Below are 13,140 nucleotides of genomic sequence, written 5' to 3'. Positions count from 1 at the left end.
GCGGACATCATCCTGCCATTTGCCTCAATGAACTAAGGCAAATCATGGAAAACCTAAAACAGGATGTCCAGACTTGGGTTTGAACTGTCGTCCTGCCGAATGTGAGCCAGCGTGCTACCAACTGTGCCATCTCGCCAGCTGACCTGTATTGTGCTAATATTAAAGTGCCAATGTGTTCCCCATTGCTACTCAAACTTACATCAGATGAATTTTATTAAAGCAGTCATAAAGAAAGCTGCTGTGTGCTCAACTATAGTGGATTTCTGCTATATAACTGCAATTATTAGTTTAAAATTTATTTGTGTAGGTATTTTCCACAGAGAAAATTTAGCTACATCTGTGAATAATAAGTCCTATATACAGTACATTATCATCATGCAGTTTTGCTACGACGACTGATATTTGCCCTTTACCTAGCAGGGCTTTTCATAACTAGAATCTCGATATTGAGACAATTTGTAGACAGAGCAGATAATTAGCATTTTTGTAATTTTTCTTCGAAGGGGTACGAATTCTCAATCTTTTGCTTTGTGTTAATTGAAAGTGTTTTGGATATCTTCCCGCCAGCGAATATAGTTCTAATTTGAGCCACAGACAAGAAGAAAAACTTACACAAGTGTCTGTCCACAGTATTTAATTATTTAGTAAGTGTAACAAAGCAGCTGTAGGTAGGTGGATGCCACAGGGGATGCTTTTGGATAGTTTTCCCTGTGATTAGTGACTGATTATTGAGTAGATTAATTGGAAAATGTTCCCTTCTATATTGATTCTTAACTCTCTGTTGGTCGAGCAACACCCATCACCTGAATCAGCTGGTAGTCATTTGCCTTTGGATGCAGCGGCCGTTATCCAACGAACACTCTTATGTGAGGTACCCATTTTTGTCTGTATTATTAGAGATCTGTACTCCAATCCATTTCATATGGATTTCTTTTTTTGTGATGAGTATATGATATTGATGTTGTTAAGATCTTTACTAAACATGTTTATATGTAGGACTATGTCAGTTTATATTATGAAAAAACGCCAACGATTTTTACCTCTGAGTATGATTTCTGCTTTCGTGGACGCATAAAGCACTGGTTAGCGCGCCTGTCCTACAGGCGATAGCCACGACTTGTCGACCCTGTATTCGTGCTGGGTGTACTGCCTCCATTTCCCTCAGTCCCTTCTGCCAATTGGCCAACTTACAGTTATCACACAGTACATTCTTCTTCTCCTTGGTAGTTGAGTGAGAACGTAAAAGAACAAAGACACCGTGTTTTAGGTTCAAATTTTTATTTTTTTCGAAAAAGTAAAAAAGGCATGTAAAAGAGCGAGTGACAGTTGATGAGCAAGTAGGTCAGTCTGTTGGAGATGCTCGAGGAACTCTGCCAGTTCAGGCTGTGGCGTTGATGTCCTCCTGGCGGCGGTGCACGACGAACGTCTCATCGAAGTGCGCGTTGGGCACGTCGAACTCGAACTCGACGACGCGCCTGTCGAACGGGAACCCGGCGTGGTGGTTGTCGCCGTGCTCCAGGATGGGGTGGTTCTGCTGGGAGACAGCAGGGGTGACGATGACGAAGACGCTGAGCGGCAGACCGCTGCGGGTCCCGCGGGGAAGTGCCAGTCGCTGGGGGAAGCCGAAGTGCGAGCGGAACTCGTCCAGGAAGAACTTGCTCTCGCCCTTGATGGCGGCGAGGGTCTGGTGGTGCAGGTCCGAGTAGCTCGGCGCCTCCTTGCCGTACAGCGAGAAGTCTCGGGAGCTGCGCTTGATGTCGTTCTCACCAACGGACACTGCAAAAGGCGAAGGGTACGGTCAGCACCAGTTATCAACTGATCCCAATAGGGCAAGCTTCATGTTAGCGGGTTTCTGGACGAACCTATTCATCTCATTATCGGAATGTCAGTTACTAGGATATGAACATAAGGACAACGGACCCTGATCTGAGAAATCTCCTAGCCAGCCAGGATTGGACCACAGGTCTCTTGGCTCAGCGATCCAGTTATGAATATGCATCGTCTAAGAGTAAGTGCTAATGTGTTGTCCCAACTAGGCAGGAAACTGGACTGGATGCCCATTGCTGCAGAGTGTAATGACGTAAGGACCAAACTTCGTCTTTTTTCTCGGTATTTAGGAAAGAAAGTGGGACTAGCTGAAGCATTTGGTTTAATTTTGACATCTAAGAAACAAAAATGTCACTTTTCAAACTAACCTAGATCTTTGGCCACGCTACATATCACTAGGTAAGTTTCTCGAAGAATTTGTTTTCACATTCGTTGACTGTGATAACTCACAACCAAGCTTTCACGTTACAGCATCACGTAGACCTTGGGATATGCTATAGATGAATATACCACCACAAACCTACATTCCAAAAAAATAATATACAAAGTATCATACCCAACATTTCATATGTTATACAGAGTGTAACCCGCATAAGTGCAAGTATTTTTAAGTGTAGCGCCTTAATACGTACACAGATCTGTATATTGTTTTTTTTTTTTCTCTGTGTGTCGAACAGTCCTCCTACAAACACATCACAAACTTTACGACCTGATGTTTTCTGCATGATCGTAACTGCCCCACTAAGTAGACTACAACTGTCAGTATATACTACTCGTTTTGTGTCGATGCATCCACACTTCAACACATGACCTGCTGATCAGAGGAAAATAAGCATTACTAACTTGCTCTTGCCACAGGTGAGAAAAGGTACTAACCAACCTAAAAACATGCAGTTAGTTAATAGCTATAATTACGTGTCAGCAAATGATGTAAATCCTGATGCAATATTGTTCAGGTGTCGACCTCAGTTACTAACAGAAATATCTGCCTTTACACCCATTAAACCCTGTGTAAAGTCAGTGCTTTGTTAACCCCCTGTTTGCACATAATGGAAACACATGTCACATCATCCTTACAGTATGCGTCGAAGCTGACATGTGCGACTGGTAAGCCATCGACAACAATCTCGCCTAACCTGGCTCTATCTTTCCTAGATCTGCTTAAAAGGAATACGGATTCTGTTGCCAGTAAAAATTATCCCAGTCACGACTTACGCTTCTGGTTGAAGATGTCCAGGAGAACGTAGTACTGCTTCCTCTCCTCCAGGCTGAGTTCGCGGCCGAGGACGTCGTACTTGGGACCAATGAAGACACGGACGACGGAGTCGACTTCTTTGTCGCTCTTAACCTTAATGTGGTAGAAGAACGGCTTGTGGTTCAGGCGACCCTGGCGAGCCACAAATTTGAACTTTTCACCGTCTTCTGGCTTGGAGAAGGTCAGAGCGTTGCTGATGTCAAAGTCGAAGCTGTCGAAGTATGTGACGAGTTTGTCGAAGGTGATATCTTCAACGGTTACGCCTGGCAGGAGCAGCTGAAATTAAAGATTTGATTAAGTTCATGACTAATGCAGTACTCTGCGAGAAAATGTATACTTTTGTATCAGTGGTTTCAATAACTACCTCCTCGTGAGTGTAGGGCTTCAGAAGGTTCTTGTAGTGGTAGAAGATGGAAAGAACGCGCTTCGCGATCCTGTACAAGAGTGGGTCCCTCAGCTGGGTTTCTGGTAGTTCAAGGACGCTAGCAGGAACCTAAAACGGAAGTAAGTTATGTACTCTCGTATCCAAATAAGTGTAACGTCAGAGAGAGTAAACATCATGCGGTCATACTCCGTATTTGTGAACAGGGTCGACAATGTGGCCGAAGAGGGAGATGAGGTTCCTGAAGTATGCGCCGTAGTACTCCCAGTTGATGTTCTCGTAGTTGCCCTCGACGATGTTTCCAAGAATGTTGGTGAGGTCCTTCTCTCTCAGGTTGTACTTTTCGTAGTTGTACTGTTGTTTTAGAAACATAAGGATGGATGATAGTCGCATTCTGCATGAAATCGTATTAGAGAAAAATCTGCGAGGACACACTTACGCCTGACAGGTAGCCGTAGTCTATTCCGTCGCGGATCCTCCTCTCGTAGTTCCTGATCTCTTCCACGTACAGAATGTCGACGTTGTGGGGGAAGACTCCCTCTGGGCGCGCTGGAGCCTCCAGTCCGTTCTGCAGCCTCAGCTCAGGGTAGTAGCCGACCTGTAAACGGAATACACAGTTTGGTGTCGTCGTTGGAATGTTGATTCTCAATTGTCGTTGCTGGAAAGTGAAACTGGTGCCGAAATGGGACGTACCAGCACAGGGTGGTTGTAGTCGATGGCCGTGACGTCAGGCAAGTGGTTGGACAGCCTCTCCAGGTAGTAGCGAGCCAGGAGCTGCTGCAGGACGAAGTAGAAGATCTCGCCGCGGTGCTTGTACTCGGGAAGGCTGTAGTTGGCGGGGTTCAGCCAGAAGGGGTACTTGTAGCTCAGGTATGCGTAGAACGAGTTGAGGCCGACGTCTTCGGTAAAGTAGGAAACAAGGTGCTCGGGGTTGCTCGGCACGGGGTAGCCGCTGTGGTTTGAGTAGAATATGTACGGAGCCTCCTTAGAGCTGACTTGACCTGCGGAACGGAACACGTAGTTTTGATTAGCGATTGCGTGATTGTACCGGGCTGCTATAATTAAAGTGCAGCTACTTGTTGAGGTTCATTGTGGGTTGTAATTATCGTATGGCAGCGAAATTTGGTACTTATGCTACCACTTATTTGTGAACGCTGAGAGAAAGCTTAGTTCCAATTTCGGCCACCAAGTACAAATCTGTACAGCAAATCTGACATTCACAGCGGAAGATTCTCACCTGGTGACCAAAGTTGGAACTAATAATTATCCTGCATAAATCGTTTCCGCATTAACGCATCCCAATGTGCACTAAGTTTCGTTACCAAACACCAGTTAAAATGCACACAGGACCACTGTGTGATGCTGACTTTAGTTATAACCACCCGGTATACGTTTAGCTCAAGTACTTATCAAGGAACCATGACTTCAACAGTTTCATGTAAACGGAAGCAATTATTTCAGGCAATTATAAGTTATTCCACACAAAACAATAAAAATTCTTCTCATACGTCACCATGCGATGTAGTTGTTATATAGAGCAACGTCTTGGCCACTTCATTAATATTACATTTACATCATTACATTTACATTACCATGATGAAGGTCGTTTCCTGCTCGGGGCGAAACGTTGATTTATACAACAACGTTGTAGCTATTTGAGCTACAAGGTGCTTCACTGCACTTAAAGCAATAACGATCTGTAGCGCTGTTTGGTAGTATAACAGTGGTTAAGAGAGAATTGGGGCAGAAAGGGTACTTGTAGCTTACGTGGGCGCAGGAGGAGTTCAGTAGATCTACTGAACAAGTTGTGAAGAAGATCAAGGAGAAATCTGGAAAGGAAATAAAATTCATGGAGAAGAGACGAAAATTTAGAGGTCTACTGTAAACGTATAAATTTTGCCAGACAGGTCAATTGAGTTGGAATGGATAGTGTCTTGAAACGATCTTATAAGATCAAGAACAACAAAAATAAAACAACGGTAACGTTGTTGAGGGAGCTACATAACTAAAGGAGACACTAAAAGTAAGTAGATGTTTGTCCTATTTGGGCTGAAAAGTAGTTGATGATACACGAAGCAGGGAGGATAAAAAATGCTGACACAAACAGCGAGAGAAGCATTTCTGAAAAGTATTTCTCTGGAGTGTAGTTTTTTACTGGTGTGAACCGTAGACTATAAAGAGTTAGCGCAGTAAGAAAATGCTGAGTGTTAGACTGACAGATCGAATATGGGGGAAAAGAGGTTTATGGCCTGAGCTCGAGTAAAAGCGACTCAGTTGATTGGTGGAGGGGAATGTTAGGGGCGGGGACGGAGAAAGTAAGAATTGTTGAGTCAGACTAAGGTTCGTATGGATGTAGGTTGCAGTAGTTATGCAGAAATTGAGAGGCTTCCAGAGAACAGAGTAGGGTGGAGACCTGCATCAAATCTGTCATCGGATGGAAGACCACCACGATTATAACAAGGACAACTACTACATGAATCCTATACGGGCGGATATGTGCTCAACAAACTAGTGGGTAAGTATTTACGTTCGATTCTTAGACGTAGTATACATTAAGATCCTTCCGACTTTCAGCCACTGCTGAGGTGAGTAACAACGATTGTTGTACAGAAAATATTTTTCTTATAGCTGATCTGGTTGCCGATTTACTTTGCACAGTTGGCGGTGACTCCGGAAATGACACGTGCGCATAGTTTGTTCGTACACACCTTGTAGCTGGGCGTCATATGCCTTCTGGATGACCTCTGCGTTGACGAAGAGTTGTGGGTAGATCTCGTAGGGAGCTGGCAGTGTGACATCCTTGGTATCCTCGCGATGCAGCACAGCGACAGTGAATGAGTAGACGAACAGTGCCTCGTTCAGGTGCTCCCGCGCCCAAATGGCAGTCTGGAATCAAAAGGACACTCGCTATACACGAGGAATGTTTCGGGGAGATGCAGTGGTTTTTTTTTTTTTTTGTCATCAGTCTACTGACTGGTTTGATGCGGCCCGCCACGAATTCCTTTCCTGTGCTAATCTCTTCATCCCAGAGTAGCACTTGGAACCTACGTCCTCAATTATTTGCTTCACGTATTCCAATCTCTGTCTTCCTCTACAGTTTTTGCCCTCTACAGCTCCCTCTAGTACCATGGAAGTCATTCCCTCATGTCTCAGCAGATGTCCTATCATCCAGTCCCTTCTCCTTATCAGTGTTTTCCACATATTCCGATTCTGCGTAGAATCTCCTCATTCCTTACCTTATCAGTCCACCTAAATTTCAACATTCTTCTATAGCACCACATCTCAAATTCTTCGATTCTCTTCTGTTCCGGTTTTCCCACAGTCCATGCAGTGCTAGCTACGACTTACTTCCTTGTCTGCAGACATAGGTGAAAACTTAGACGAAAACACAATTCGACCAGTATCTTCGTGTACAATCTGACTTTACACTGCGCATTCCTTCATAACGATGTAACCAGTGCTTGCTCAGGAACGCAGTGCCGTGGTTTCTGCCGATTATTCGTGAGTTTCATGCAGTTTGATGGGGAGTAGGCGGATTTAGGACAGATTTGCCAATGACAATTTTCATGTCTTAGTTGTAAAAAATTATGTATGCTCTTCCTCCCAATGCTAACACAAGATACTTCGTTTGCTCTGGATTCATTAAGAACTTTGAGATCTGTGGAATTTGGTTTGGGTGAACGTCCCAGATGTTTTGGCATCTTTATAATGCCTATGTTGGAGCACCAGACGGAAGGCATTATACATATTGTGAGCTGAACATGCCTTAAATGTGCGCCCTCTTATTAAAGCTGGACATAGCGGTGAACGGATATTATTCGATAAGCTGCTTCACGTTGGTGTTACGCAAATAAGCCAAAGAAAAAATTGCCAACGAAAAAAATTGAAGGTATGTTATTATTTGCAAATACATAGGTATGATCAAAAATGAAGAGGAATGTTTGCTAATAACTTGCTGGTTCAAGCAGAATGAAAAAATCAGAACTGCGTAGCATTTTGTGCCGAAGCGCTCGTACCTTGATGAACGTCTCAAAGTCCTTGGCGTAGTAGAACAGCTCAAACAGTGCCCTGGCCTGGTAGTAGTGCTTCTGGTAGTAGATGGAGAACACTTCCCCTTTGGGCAGGAAGCCAACGTCGACGTAGTACTTCCAGAAAACTTCCACCTTCTCCTTGAACTGAAAAGTTAAAAAAGACAGTAGGTCGCTACAGTTCTCAGGCCGTTCAAGAAATCGGATCCTGGTTTGTAACGTGACGTATTTATACCTGGTAGTTGTCGACGTGTTCAATAGGTTTGTAGGTCTTTGCTATTTCCTGTTCTTCTTTGATGAGTGATGGCTGCTGTACGTGGTAGAAGAGCGCCAAAATCTTGTTCTGTTTCTCCAGAAGTTCCTTACCGGCTGGAATAACAATTAACAAAAAATTATGTACAACGGGAATCATTCAGGTGGTGAGATCACAAGAAAAATTTTATAGGAGGTATTACACTTTTACTCTACACAATAATATGTGTGTGTGTGTGTGTGTGTGTGTGTTGTATACAAGCTCAATATGCGACTGTAGCACGTTTGTTAGCTATAATTTTATATTTGTCTTTAATCGATTTCTTACGCCTAGGGAGGAGAAATAGGATGTCTCCACCACTCCAACATACATGAAATTTTCTCGTTCCTTCACGCATTGTTATTAATCATTTCGAGTCCAGTCCTATTTAGATACACAGGCACTTGCAGAACCGTAGAGTTCTAAGATTGTGCAGCTCTCATCTCCTTACGCGTAGTTTCACTTATAAGAACACGCATACGATGTTTGCTGAAGACAATGTTCATAGGTGTCTCAACAATGGTTTCTCTTTTACATCTAATTCAAGAAAGCAAACAAGGAACACGTTTGGCGACGCAGACTGTTTCAATTTGAGTGGGCGGCGACCTCATTGGATAAATAAGTGCTAAATAACTTGGAAGTGGCGCAACGCATCGAATTCTTTTCTGAACAAATGTACCTCAGGTCAGCCTACCCTGCAACACCCTTACAAGCTTTTCACACTGTTTGTGACGACCCTGTGTATCGAAGCCTGTAAGGAATTTAAAAGCTGTCTGCAAATAGCTGGGCCTAGGAAAAAAAGATATTTCTGAACTTGTGAAGGCCTCTGACATCTAGGTAAAAAGGTCCATTCATGCAAATCATAACGAAAGCTGCAATATTCCTACAGAAGTTCAGTACTGATCTACTGCTGTTTAGTTGCTTATGTGTTTTACAGGCCTGAAATGTCAATCTATACTAACTACAGATAAATAGTACAAAAGCAGAACATAACGGCAAAAATGAAGTACGAACAACAGTCACAGTGCAGCGAGATGGTCTACACTACTACCAAATAATCTTCTATTTTTTACGACAAATCCATAGAAACATTTTATACTGCTGTACTCCGCCTGACCTGCCAGTGGTCATCAGCAGTCTACAATCACATGATGAACACGCTGACTGGCATTGTTGAGTAACATTAATAATTACAATTACAACGGAAATTAAAATTTACAACACATGCAGCATGTGATGTTAGATGGCTTGTGCGTGTAATCTCCTGCGGGTGATAACTTTTTTTGTCCCGTGTGCTTAAGTAGTTATGGACTAATTTTGTGCTCTGACTATTTGCGACGCTAGTTCCCTGATCTGTTCCAATGGTAATCGTAAGTGCTACTACGAATTATTCAAATATTTCAGAAGAAACATATTTTACTGGCTTCAGGAGCAGAAGAGTTGTGTAAGGTGGCATCACAGTGCTGTTTTTTTCCGTTTCTTTCATCGAAGGTTTACGTTCACATTATTCACGAAAAAGATTAATACTAATGCCTCCCTGTTATAAATTATATTTGCAGCACAATTTTGGAGTGTATTGACAGAACGCTTAGAAGAAGCACAAGGGGTACGAGAGAAAGCCCACTGCTAGAACATTTCTGTGCTGTATGGGATCCTTAACAGATAAGGTTGATGGAGGACATTGCAAAAACTAAAGAAGGACAGTTTGTATTTTCGTATCCCGAAACAGGGGGAAATTTGTCACGTATATAATACGAGAGCTGGACTGGCAATCATTAGCACGAAGTGGTTTTCGCTTTCGTTTCACGAAATATGAGTCAACACTTTCTCCTCTGATCTCGTCCGCTTGCTTATCTGCGTGGCAATATGCCTGCCTCTCACGCAACGGGCCAGGGTTCAATTCCCGTCTGGGTTGGGGATTTTCTCCACCCGTCGACTGAGTGTTGTGCTGTCCTCATCGTCATTTCAGTCTCATCGTCGGCACGCCAGTCACCTAACGTGGCGTCAAATGCAATAAGACCTTTCGGCTAACTGTGACATACCCTCATTTCATTTTTTTTTTTCCTCGGAAGGCGAGAATAGCTTATTGCCGCCTACTTGTGTAGGGAGATATGATCATCGTAATAAAATAAGAGCTCATACGGAAAGATTTAGATGTCAATTTTTGCAAGTGCTGTTGTAGAGTGGAACGGTTCAGAATAACCCTCTGCCTGGCTCTTCAGTGTACACTGCAGCCTACACATGTAGATGCGGATGTAGCTTTCGATACTACCCTGTTCCTCACACTCAGAGGTCCAGTATTCATCTACATGCGTTCTCTGCAAGCTACATAATGCGTGTGTGTATGTGGCGCAGGTTGCTTCAGGGGCCATCGTCAATACCACCCGTCTTGGCTATGCTCTCTTTTTCTCGTAGTGGTCCTTTGCGATACATGTGTGGCACGAAGGGATATTTTGCCCGCCTCTTTTTCGTACACACGCTCTCAGAATAGCACCAGGAAACCTCCCTATAACACGGAATGCAAAACCGGCCATGAAGGATTGATTTTCGCCAAATTCAGTCAACCAGTACCTACATCTGCGTAGTACTAAACTCTCTACCGCTTACGCAAGAGTCGGTTCACCACTTACGCAGAGGCTGTGAACAAGTAGCAGAGTGACGACGTATGGCGAAAATATGGTCCGCTCACAACCATCGGAAAGAATTCGTAGGGCGATGTGGGGAACGGAGAAAGCAAGCTCCACCCACCGATTTCCAGCACGTTTGAAGGCGAGGGTGGGTAGGCAGTGCGGGGGAACAACTCGCGCTACAATCACGCAGTGCTGACATGACGCATGTTTGGCACAACAATCGCCTCGTAAAGCCTACAGTACACATGGCTACTGTATTTTAGCTCGCCAATGTTGGGACCATATGGACTCAGGAGCATTAGCGGCCTGACCGACTTCTGGCTTCCCAGAATTCGGCTGCCGTGGTTAAAATCACTGAGAACAAATAGTAGTGGTAGGAAGAGCGACTGACTTACCCTCGCTGTGCGGTACAACCGCGGCGGCCGCAAGGGCTGCCAACAGTGACAGGACGACAACGGTCGCAGTCCTCATGTTGCTCGCACAGGAAGTACGAATTGTGTGCCGGCGGGCGGGCTTCTTATAGCGGATGAGGTGCGCGATAAGGTGGCGTATCTGCGCCCTCGGAGGGGGAGGCAGCGACCCCGCGGCCTGCCAACGGTAAAACGCCCGAAGATGCGGCTTATGTAACAACCGACATTAGAGTTCCCTGCCCCTGGCTATCGCTTGTGGTAGCAGAGTGGCCAGGGCACAGACTGGCTTCACAGAGGAGCGGGGTTAAAATCCCAAGACGATCATCCAGCTTCCATCTCATAGACTTTAACAAGGTTGCAGTAGGATCCAGACGCAAAGACAAGCAAATTCAAGTGTTATAATAATTACCATTACACACAAGACATTTTCAATGACGGTTTTCAAAGAATTCTTTAATGGTTGTCTAAAAATGTAGTGACGCTTAATTGTGAGCAAAAGCTCTATACTCCTGTTCTGTACATAAAATAAAATCATACTATCTAAAGATGCAGCATTTGGACATGAGTCCGGAAACAAGGCAGATTGCTTCAAAGTTTATTTCAACGTGTTGATGAAAATTACAACCGAAAGAAGAATGTTACTGAGCTGCTCAAACGATTAAGCTCAGCTATTTTTGCTCTTCGTAGATCTGCTTAGTCTTACCAATTTTTAAGGAGAAAAAAGGGTGTCGTAAGATTTCGGCACTTAAAATCGACCACTCGCGAAAATGTGGACCGCAATTCTGATAGTAGCCAGTTATGATCTGAAAATACAGAGCTTGGACTTTCGCGCACACCAGTTTGTCGCTCGGTCCGCCTTAGTGCATCCGCCTAACGCCGAAGCATACAACATTGTAGAGCGGAGTGACAACCAGGGCCCTTCTCTTCGCCGGAGGGACGACGAGAAGAGAGCAAGGCACGTTTGTCTCGCGTGTTTCGAAATTTGTTCGAGAACACGTTTGATGTTATAATGATTGTCTAATATCTCTCCTTCACCCACTTACAGGTGTTCGGAAATACCCGTTACAAACGTGAATGCTTCAAATGGCTCTGAGCACTATGGGACATAACGTCTGAGGTCATCAGTCCCTTAGAACTTAGAACTACTTAAACCTAACTAATCTAAGGACATCGCACACATCCATGCCCGAGGCAGGATTCGAACCTGCGACCGTAGTGGTCGCGCGGTTCCAGACCGTAGCGCCTAGAACCGGGTGCCCACTCCGGCTGGAAAAACAGAATGAGTACATAATATATTGAATAGGAAAGAATGTCGGGAAATGTACCATTCCCGTGCTACAGTCGTTTGAAAAAAAGGTTCGCTAGGTCGCCGCAACAGGGTAGTCGTGGTGGGGCAGGGCGGGGGGGGGGGGGGGGGGAATTGTTTAAGTCGAATCGACTGATGTTATTTGTTGTCTCTCCTCCCTCTCTGACTTGGTTCTCGCCTCGTTCATGTGTCTGTGAGAGTTAGAGCAACATGGTAGAGGACACGTTTGCGGAATACACTATAAACCAAAAACATTATGAGCACCTGCTTTATAGCTTGTCTGTCCATCTTTGGAACGAAATATATAATTTATTCTGCGTATCAGGGATCCGACAGTTTGGTGGTAGTTTTGTGGAGGTATCTGCCATCAGATATACCGGGTGATCAAAAAGTCAGTATAAATTTGAAAACTGAATAAATCACGGAATAATGTAGGTAGAAAGGTACAAATTGACACACATGCTTGGAATGACACGGGGTTTTATTAGAACAAAAAAAAATACAAACTTTCAAAAAATGTCCGACAGATGGCGCTTCATCTGATCAGAGTAACAATAATTTGCATAACAGCCGCCCGGGTGGCCAAGCGGTTCTAGGCGCTACAGTCTGAGTGCGCGCGACCGCTACGGTCGCAGGTTCGAATCCTGCCTCGGGCATCGATGTGTGTGATGTCTTTAGGCTAGTTAGTTTTAAGTAGTTCTAAGATCTAGGATACCTTAGAAGATAAGTCCCATAGTGCTCAGAGCCATTTGAACCATTTGAACCATTTGAATCAGCATAACAAAGTAAGACAAAGCAAAGAAGATGTTCTTTACAGGAAATGCTCAATATGTCCAACATCAGTCCTCAACAATAGCTGTAGTCGAAGAATAATGTTATGAGTAGCACTGTAAAGCCTGTCTGGAGTTATGGTGAGGCATTGGCGTCGGATGTTGTCTTTCAACATCCCTAGAGATATCTGTCGATCACGATACACTAGCGACTTCAGGTAACCCCAAAGCCAATAATCG

The 13,140-nt window shown here is 44.2% G+C and overlaps 1 protein-coding gene across 1 annotated transcript; it reads right to left on the bottom strand.

Moving 5' to 3' along the window:
• Positions 1–1,261: 1,261 nt before the first annotated feature.
• LOC126334873 (hexamerin-like) lies at positions 1,262–10,915 on the bottom strand. The gene is made up of 10 exons (XM_049997571.1): positions 10,810–10,915; positions 7,728–7,861; positions 7,481–7,639; positions 6,173–6,350; positions 4,158–4,465; positions 3,904–4,062; positions 3,654–3,818; positions 3,447–3,575; positions 3,043–3,358; positions 1,262–1,776 (listed from the first exon to the last, which is right to left on the bottom strand). The coding sequence occupies exons 1-10, from the start codon at positions 10,883–10,885 to the stop codon at positions 1,379–1,381; spliced, it is 2,022 nt and encodes a 673-aa protein (XP_049853528.1). The 5' UTR covers positions 10,886–10,915; the 3' UTR covers positions 1,262–1,378.
• Positions 10,916–13,140: the final 2,225 nt, after the last annotated feature.

The sequence above is a fragment of the Schistocerca gregaria genome, chromosome 2 (genome assembly GCF_023897955.1).
Source record: "Schistocerca gregaria isolate iqSchGreg1 chromosome 2, iqSchGreg1.2, whole genome shotgun sequence".
Classification (NCBI taxonomy): Eukaryota; Metazoa; Arthropoda; class Insecta; order Orthoptera; family Acrididae; genus Schistocerca; species Schistocerca gregaria.
Note: the sequence above shows the minus strand (reverse complement) of the source record. Positions and strands in the feature narration are given on the sequence as shown.

Excerpts from the sequence above, each read along its gene's own strand:
- LOC126334873 (XM_049997571.1), bottom strand. The coding sequence starts at position 10,885 with ATGAGGACTGCGACCGTTGTCGTCCTGTCACTGTTGGCAGCCCTTGCG. Across the intron at positions 7,640-7,727 it reads AACACGTCGACAACTACCAG|TTCAAGGAGAAGGTGGAAGT; the intron begins GTATAAATACGT and ends TTAACTTTTCAG. Across the intron at positions 4,063-4,157 it reads ACTACAACCACCCTGTGCTG|GTCGGCTACTACCCTGAGCT; the intron begins GTACGTCCCATT and ends TTCCGTTTACAG.